At 42.7% G+C, this 9,420-nt stretch overlaps 1 protein-coding gene across 1 annotated transcript; it reads left to right on the top strand.

Moving 5' to 3' along the window:
• The first annotated feature begins 2,273 nt into the window (after positions 1–2,273).
• Positions 2,274–5,880, top strand: car15 (carbonic anhydrase 15). Its single transcript, XM_036529824.1, has 8 exons — positions 2,274–2,622; positions 2,955–2,984; positions 3,267–3,443; positions 3,853–3,998; positions 4,536–4,631; positions 4,746–4,812; positions 4,969–5,129; positions 5,479–5,880. Exons 1-8 carry the CDS (start codon positions 2,568–2,570, stop codon positions 5,683–5,685), a joined length of 939 nt encoding a protein of 312 aa, XP_036385717.1. The 5' UTR covers positions 2,274–2,567; the 3' UTR covers positions 5,686–5,880.
• The last annotated feature ends 3,540 nt before the right edge of the window (positions 5,881–9,420 follow it).

The raw sequence follows: 9,420 nt of genomic DNA, 5'->3' as shown, positions 1-9,420 counted from the left end.
TTGCTGCAGTGACGTAGGGGTAGTAACTAGAGCACCTAAATCCAACAAACAGGGAATCTCCTTTTTTTGGCGGAAAAGATTAAGTCAAAGACAGATGGAAATCTACAGTACAAACAAGGCTTTCCCTTTAAAACGAAGAAAAAGTGAGACTAATCCCAAAGTCGAGACCGCCTACAGACCAACGAGTGACGAACACCATATACAACTCTATCTACATCTACCCTGAAAATAAAGATTTGATTCAGGTTCTCAAATTAGGTAAATTCCCCCGGCTGCCTCTGCTCTGGCGGCTCCTTCTGATCCGACAAACGAGCAAGGAGAACTTTTTGCCCCCAGCTGTTTGTCATAATCCATTGTTTTTCAGACCTGGTCTTGAGGAACCACTGTTCATGCTGGCTTTCAGTCCTGCTATGTACATTAGGTTTTTATTAGGCTTTAAACTAAATAATGATATTTATTGGTCTAATCTTGTATTCGTAGAAGAAACATGAAATATGAATTGTCAGGAGAGGGGGGCTTCATCAACCCCACAATGGATGGAGCTGTCATGTATTACCAGTGATTCACTGATACTGATTTGAACAAAATTGTACTGTTGTGCTGTAGACAGCCAAGTATTTCGATTAGATTGAAGCAAGTCAGTGACTGATGGCACATAATGGCTCCACTTTTTAAGGGGGTTACTGCACTCTCAGCATTTTACAAGGGTAAAATTACCACACCTCCCCTAACTTGGAACCAGGGTTTAAACTTTACAGTAGCAATTCCCCAGGAGAAAAATGTATATCTCACATTTCACATGTCCATTTATATAGCTGGATGTTTGCTTGAGGATGAGTACACATCAAAGGTGTACTGGCATCGCCTTGCCTGGGAAGCATTCCTACAACCTATAACATTTTTGCTGCAACAGCTTCTTAACTACCTCCCCAGTCAGGTGTTCAATAATTTGGGCAGACCTCCTTCCATATTACAGCATCCTAGCATCATTCTTTCCCTCTCTTTCTAAATATCTGGGATTCTCGCTATCCCCACCTAATATTCTCTCATATTGCCCACCTGCCTGCTCCCCCAGTAAGATCAACTGGGCATGTTTCCTACAATAGCAAGATATATGATGTGGCTTTGAGCTCAGAGAACTGGAATTATAGTCAGTAGGTTGTAGGTCTGAATACCAGTTTGGACATGAATAAACTTTAAACTGAACTGCTTAGTATATTTCCAGCTCTCATTTTACGACTTAATCCTCTCAAGAAAAGGGTAGCTTAGATACCTCAGTATATCTTTAGATACCTTTTAAAGTTTTCTATTTGGATTATAGATGGAATCAAAATGACTGTATTTGATAAATGTGGCAGAAAATACTCTATATATAAACACTCTGTATATCTTCAACATAAACACGGACTAAGTCCTAATTTCTCCATTCCTCTATGTCAGTCGTTCTTCTCCCTATATTCTGAAATAGTGTACTGCCTAGCAGCACTAGAACTGCACCATCTTCCTCCATGTCACCATCACCTAAAATGAACTCACCTCTTTAAACGGCAGTAAGCTATTCCCAATTCTTTGATTTTATATTGAGCCCACAGTCCCCTAATGCCTTCAGTTTAGCTGACTATTGTCTCTGTGACCTCTCTTTAAGATAGTACCTGTGAACTTTATTGAACCGCCTATGAACCTAAACCGTTTTAGAATACAGGCTATTCTTATTCATTATTTTAACTATGATCCCGTTCCAGAAGGTGTTATGTGCTTACTATTGAAAATGTTATTGGAATGTGTTTGGGGTTATAATTGTAAGAGGTAGTTACTGAGTGAATTATCGGTGAATTAATAGTAGGATAATTATGTATACATGTCGGTGTGAATAGAACATCTATCAATTCATTGCACAATTTATTCTTTTAAAGTTGGAAAGTATTATCTTTGTCCTGTTTAATTTAATGACCACTGCTAGAACTAACAATGTTTTGACTCAATAAAAATGACTTTCATAGGATCATTTCTATTAGGATATAGTGGAAAAAAGAAGTGCTTTCTGGAAAGATTCAAGATTGACGATGTTCAGTAAGATCTAAGATGAAACGTATCCTATTTGTAATTCTGATGTCGCACTCAGAGTATCCCCGTTGGCACTTCGCGCTATGCCGTCAAACTTCTTCAAATGTTTCGTCTGAAGCGAACACTCCGTTCTTGAGAACTTGGAGAGCTTGACGGATTGAATACGAATGAACGTGTGAACGTAACCTGTTGAATATGCAATTGGGTAAGGTTACAAAGTCTCATTAATGAAATACGACGAATATTTAAAGCTCTGACAGCGTTCCCTCTGCTGCCAGAGAAGAGATGTTGGTTGCTCTCATAGTGACTATTATTTGAGTCACAGAATACTTGACAGAGAACCCATCGGTTGTGGGACTCCTGATCGCGATCAGCTGGACGCCTAGAAAGAGAGCAGCATCCCTCGATTTCAGAGAGAACACGGGTCAGAGGCTCCTTGCGACTGACATCGTCGTATTCGTTCAGAGAGTGAGAGAACACCGTTCATCTGTTTAGAGTGGAAAATGAAGATTCTGGGCACTGTTATTCTCTTCATTGTGTTCACTTCAAATTCTGCGCGTGAGTAATAGAATTTGTTTTACCAGTTCTGATGCAGAATTATTTAATTTTCTGATTCCATTTCAATGCCACTATGTGTATGTATATGCCACTAAAATGAACCTAAATATCTATATCATATGTATGAATTTCATGATAAAATATAAGTAGCTCAAAACTTTTGCAGACATTTAACACATGGTTCCAACTATTTTAACACGACTTGCACATGCTTCCTGCATTTATGTAGTGTTTATACTGATATTCATTTATTGAATGAGAAGTAGTTATTCTTTCGAGGTATAACCAAATGTTTTTGCCATGAATAATCTCTCATTGTTTTCTCTTTTCAGTTGACTTCTGTTACGATGAAGAATCTTGCGGTAAGTTATCATTCGTTTATTTTTACCTCACTCTTTTTCCGATGGCTTGTTTTTGGAATGTGAACATACAGAACTGTGATGTTTTTCTTGCATATTGTACGTAGAATGTAATGTTCTAAATTGTTCAGTTTACTGATGCAACATCGTTAGCTTCCCCTTGTGAATTCTTCAAAAGCAAATTTGGTAATGCACAGTAATACAGTAATACATTTCTCCTCATTAATATGCTTTCCCTTCATTATACATTCCCATTCATTAATATATTTTTCTCATGATTGTCAGACCCATATGCCTGGGGAGACATGTTTCCTTCCTGCCACCCAATCATTGATGAGCATCATTCTCCAATCAACCTGGACCAGCACATGACCAGAAACCACACCCTTGAAGCATTGAATCTAGTGGGGTTTGACACTGCCCAATCAGGAGAGTGGACATTAAAAAACAATGGCCATTCAGGTAAGGGTATTAAGATTTTATCAACTAAGAGGTGATATATTTAAACAAAGAGGACGGTGAGCAGCAGGAAGTGAGACCCATGTAGAGTTTGCCCAGTTTCTGGGCATCGGTGATGAATTTACCATCCCAGAGATTACTTCCACTCAGTGAAAATAAAATCTTTAAAATTACTGTGTGATGCACATACAGTTCTTTCAATGAAATTATCCACCTTTTCTGGAAGTTGCTGCTGAATCATGGAATCAAATAAGTAATTAGTTTTCAGATAAGAGCAGGTGAAGTTACATTTGAAAAAATGTACTTGAAAATAGAGACAGGCATATGCACACACACACACACACACGCTCTTCCTCTGTGTGACCTCTCTATTGCGATTGATGTTGTCACTGCTGGTGTTTTCATGGTGTAGTGGTGCTGGAGGTAGAGGAAGGGATGAAGGTTGGTGGCGGAGGGCTGCCTGCAGAATACACCACCCTGCAGCTGCATTTCCACTGGGGTAGCAACTTTACGAACGGATCAGAGCACACCATCAACGGGCGGAGATATCCCATGGAGGTACCGCTCACATGCCATTATCACCAACCCGTGTCTGATGCAAGGTCAAGTCTAGACTGCGTCATTAACTGACAATGAAAAGGACTCCGCAGCGGTGGAACATAATTGGAATGATTCTGTCAGGTGTGGGGTGGGTTACATTGGCCAAGGTCTTCTTGTTGCATTGCTGGTTAGTGTCCTCAAGTGACTCCTTATGTGCCCATTAGATGCACAGACGACATAAATCAGTGCTGTGCCTATACCTTTGTTCAACACTTGCTGACGTGTGGCGCACTTCTGGACTTTTATTGTGAAAATTAGCCCTCAGCTGCATGCAAGTGAGAAGTGCTTTCTTTTGCGCTTCAGCACTCATGCATGAGTGGAGGAGATTCTGACAGTGAGGTAATATTCACCTGGCAATTCCAATATCAGGGAAGAGAAAAGGGGGGGGGGGGGGTTAATGATGTGTCATTGACCTTTTGTCGTTTTTCAGTGCATGCCTGCTCTCTTGCTCTATTTCCATATCACTTGCCGCACACTGTCTGTCTCTGTTTGCAGATGCACATTGTCAGTATGAAATCCACATACTATCCCAACCTGACCGCTGCACTGGATGACCCAACAGGCATAGCTGTGCTGGGAGTCTTCATTGATGTAAATTTAAGTTATTGGTATATCTATATGCAGTACATATATGCACATAGTGTCTATGTATAATTTATACTACCCATGTACCTGTCACACATAAGCATAATTAACTCTCTGCAGGTGGCTAATGTCAGCAATGACAGTTTTGATCGCCTCTTCAGTTTAGTTCCTGCTGTGGCCTTCAAAGGTGAGCACAAACCATGGCGGCTGTGATTCCAGTGTGGAACTGTGTTACTGCTGTCTCTTACACATTCATCATGTGTACTCTTGATTGTCCGCAGAGCTGATTTGCAGTTGCAGTGTTGACATGCTGAGCCTTGTTCCCCTCTCTCGCCCCCTGCAGGGAGAACCGTGCCGGTCACGCCCTTTCCTCTAACTAACCTCCTGCCCTTGAACAACCTGTCCCAGTATTACCGTTACCATGGCAGCCTCACCACTCCTCCGTGCTCCAAAGCTGTGGTGTGGACCGTGTATGAAGTGCCTGTGTACATCTCCGAGGAACAGGTGTAGACATACGCAAACACACTCTGGAGATACATACACGCACTCACGCGCAAATATACACCCTCATGCAGAAAGCTGCAGATACACACATACATGCTGCACTGCATTTACGCAGACACACACTCACACACTTATTGCAGATGCACACACTCACACACATAGTGCAGATAAACACATACACATGCTCACACACACGCTGCACAAATCCAGCAATCCTCACAGGCAAACAGAACGACTCTTCCAAAAATCAGGTCTCTTCCAAACATGATGACTCTTTCAAACTGCATTTCTCCTCCATCCAAAGAATTGTAACAGAGACCCTGATTACTTGTTTCTTCTGTTTCATCAGCTGAGCGAGGTTACCTCTGGCGTTTTCCACTCAGAGGAGGGTGATGACCGCGTGGCCCCGCTGCACAATAACTTCAGACACATCCATGACACCTTCGGCCGTCAGGTCTATGCGTCAAAGGAAGCCACTCTGCTCTCCACTGCTGCCCTACCTGTCTGCAATCTGCTGCTCTGTCTCATTCCCCTCCTAGGGATGGGCATGTCCTGAGAGCTTGATTGTCCCCGACAAGGTCCCAGCAATGTCCCTACAAAGTCACCTCAGAGAGGTTTCCATGAGTGGGCTTTTAACTTGTACTGTACAAAACTAGAGTGAGAGGCTGGAGAAATCTGTGAAGCTATTGAGGCCTTTACAATATATTTATGTATTATCTGATTTACTTGAAAAGTCATTGCAGTATCTGTAACTGCACTGAGTGATGGTCTTTATTTATGCAAATGTTATCCAATTATTTTGTTTGCCCTTGATTTAATCAATTGTCCTCTTCTTACATGTGCTTTTTTGACGTATTAAAATTTACATGATTTTGTCATTTTTGTCATTTCTGTCTTTGCAAAAGCAGCAATAAAGGACAGGTTGATGTGATGTGGAATGCAACACAATGACATTAAATTACTTACATACAACATAATGTCCATTTATATGTAGCAATTAAAATTAAAATGGTGCTCAAGGCTACAACAGCAGCGCTCCATTCATGATTGCAGTTCCCTAAACGCTACACAGTGATGCCAAATCTGTAAAGCATCTCTGCACCTATATTACAGGTGTTTACAGTGTGCCCGGTCTCTGAGAAGGGGTCATCACTGGTCCCTGGCTGGGAGAATGTTTAGCACCAGACAGTCCGAGGGACATCTAGATCACCTAAAAGCCCGACTGCCCCCTTGTCCCCGTGACACACCCCTGCTGCCCAACCCCATTTCCCCATCTTGCTGCCGCACCTCACAGCCCTGTCATCCATTGCCATCCAATGTAGTATATGTGAAGTTCAAGTATGTGCATGTGCGTTTATGTGTGTGCATGTCTGTGTTGTTGCGAGCATGTATCCGCATGCATGTGTGTTTGTGTGTTAGATCCATGCATCAGACTGCACACGCACCCTGCAAAGACATCTCTGTACTCAGATGAGAGCATAAAGAGAACAGGCAGGCCGTGGAGTGAGTGTTGCCGTGTTGGATTCCTATCAAAATGGCAAAGAGATCTCTGTCTGGAGATGACAGATACCTGGGGCCTCTCCTGCATTCTGTGGCCTGAAGGGGTACTGACCTGAGCCCAGTTCCACTGACTGGTTGGGAATTCCCCAGTCTTAATCTGCCCTGGAGAAGCAGTGTGCTGTGTAGAAGTCCTGGAACAGCTGAGAGGCCCTGGAGCAGGTAAGAGGCCCAGGAGGGGCGAGAATTCATGGTTATGAACTCGGAGTGGGGGAGGGAGAAACATTTGATAAATTGTGGAGGTTTTGTTTTATCATGTTGTACTGATACTATATTTCACTATTATAGTTTAGAATTATGTGCAGTTTGACATTTACAGCATTATTTATCTTCTGATAGTAGACACAGCATTACAAACAAACCTCCACACTATACAAAATCTTAAACATAACCAAACTGTGAATCCCACCTCTACTCTGTACCCAGCACCAGGTGGTTCTGTTGTTACTGTCTCTCTCTTTTGCTCCTTTTCCCCTCCGTCTCCATCTCTCCTCCTCCCCTGGCTGCTGTTCCTCTGTCTCGTTCCTGTGGTCTCTGTCCGGGGTGTGAGATTTTTCACGTTTCTTCCCGCCTTCATCACTTGGGTAAGTCTCTCATCCCTGGCCAGACCAGGGCGAAGCTGTGTGATCTGTTTGAACCAGAGCAGTCTCTCTCTGGCCTGTTTCACCAAAGACCCATCTAAGAAGAATCTGTTTCCAAAATTTTGCCATTGCTCAAAAATGTACTATCCCACCGATTAAGGAAGTATTTAGCATAGCTGGGGGGAGTATTCAACAAGCCAGGGCAGTATTTGGCAGCCTCGAACAGTATCCAGCAAGCCATGGCAGTAAAAGACAGAATGGCGCAGCATTTGGCAAGTCGAGACAGAATTTGGCAGGACTGCGGGAAGTACTCAGCAGGCTGGGGCAGTATCTGGTAGGTTAGGGCAATATTTGGCAGGCTGAGGGGATTATTTGTTAGGCTGGAACAGTATTTGGCAGGGCTGGGAGTTTAATATAGGATTCTGCTCTGTGGGACAGTGCTGTTGGGGACATCTGGCCAGACCGGGGGACCAGCTGCCAGCACGCTCGTGCCCCGACCCGCAACCCCCCTACTCCCAGAGGTCACACCACACACATCCTGACACTGATCCAGGAAACAGCACAGTAGCTCACAGAGGCACCACTGTCTTTCCCCTAGTAGATATCCCCAGGGGCACAGCACAGAGACAACAGAGCATTATTGTGGGGGTGAGATCACCACCTGGGCCTCGTGCAGAGAGTGTGAGACAGACTGAGCTCTACTGCACCCCAGCCCCCCCCCCCCACAACCCACACACACACACACACACACACACACACAAATGAAGCCGCATTTCCCTTCTACCCAGCCACCGAGATAGGTCTTTCCAGATCCCTCCAGAGCTCAGACACAACCTAAGAAACCAGCCACTTCAACATCATGAAAACAGAGCCATTTCTGAGCCTCTCCTAAAGTGTGGGAGTTGGCTAAATATACCAGAGGCGAAAGGCCAAGGCCATAAACCCAGGAAGTGGACAACCTCCTGTTCAGCCCTCTGCCAGTCTGCTATGCCATGACTTGAAATCCCTCATGAAATGTTTATGCAAATATAGCTAATTGGACAGTATTGCTATTCATACATTCAATATCATGTTCGCCTTCATGGACACAATAGGTGTCACCTATTATCATTGTGCATATATCATGTTTCCTCAGATGAAAAATTTCTTATATTTAAGTGCCCCACCAGAGTCCTTTCCAATGCGAATGTTTTTTAGCTGGCTTATGGTAGTGCCACTATATGCTGGCGAGGATGAGATTTTTACAACAGAACTTAACCTCCACTCTCACAATCACTAACTGTTGCAGAGAGAAGTTTATCAGAACTTTACCACAGGAGGATGCCAATACTAGTGTTTTGAGCTTGGAAGACCCAACTAAGGCAGGTTTGATGAATATCTGTATTTTACATAAAATAAAAAAAATCTATGTCTAGGATTTACAGAAATACTTTCTTTTTAAGTCATTCAAACTGCATCCTGACATCATTAAAGTATGGTATCGGATAACAGCGGAATCAACATGACCAAGTTGCAGTTTGCCAATACTTCCACAGGGGGGCGAAAATGTGCACGTCGCCCACAGTGCAAATGGTCCAGATGATATTGAAGAGTGCACATGGCAACAAAAATATTTGTTTGTTGTGTCCTGTAAATCAGTGAAATGACAACTGAATGCGTCAGAGGCTAGCCTGCTTGGTGATTAGATTTAAACCCAAATTAGTGAACTCCCCCAAAAGAAAACCACCATCTGTCATCTGCATTATAATGTACATGGACTCCTCTGATTTACTTTCTTCATATTTCCTGTTCTGATCATTTACTGGCAAATTATCAGACAAGAGATCTCTCTATAGACACCTGTAGAGAGAAGACAGAAGATTTCTATATTGACAAAGATAGACAGGATCTTTGTCTAGATGGAAGGATACACAGAACCAAATGTTACAAGGAATACTTGTATGACATTGTAACCCTGAGTAAATGTGATTAATCAGATTAATTTTACTTCTTTTTTGTTATTTGTTGGTGGTATATACATAAGCAAACACCCTTATATTGAACTTAAACCATCTTCTCATACACAGAAAAAACTAATATGTACTGACTTTAAGAACATAAACCCATTGTGGGGCTTGCTGACATCCAGGGTTACGAGGATCACATCAAATACA

Source organism: Megalops cyprinoides, chromosome 5 (assembly GCF_013368585.1).
Source record: "Megalops cyprinoides isolate fMegCyp1 chromosome 5, fMegCyp1.pri, whole genome shotgun sequence".
In the NCBI taxonomy this organism is placed as follows: Eukaryota; Metazoa; Chordata; class Actinopteri; order Elopiformes; family Megalopidae; genus Megalops; species Megalops cyprinoides.
The sequence above is the reverse complement of the archived record's forward strand: the minus strand, read 5'-3'. Positions and strand labels throughout refer to the sequence as shown.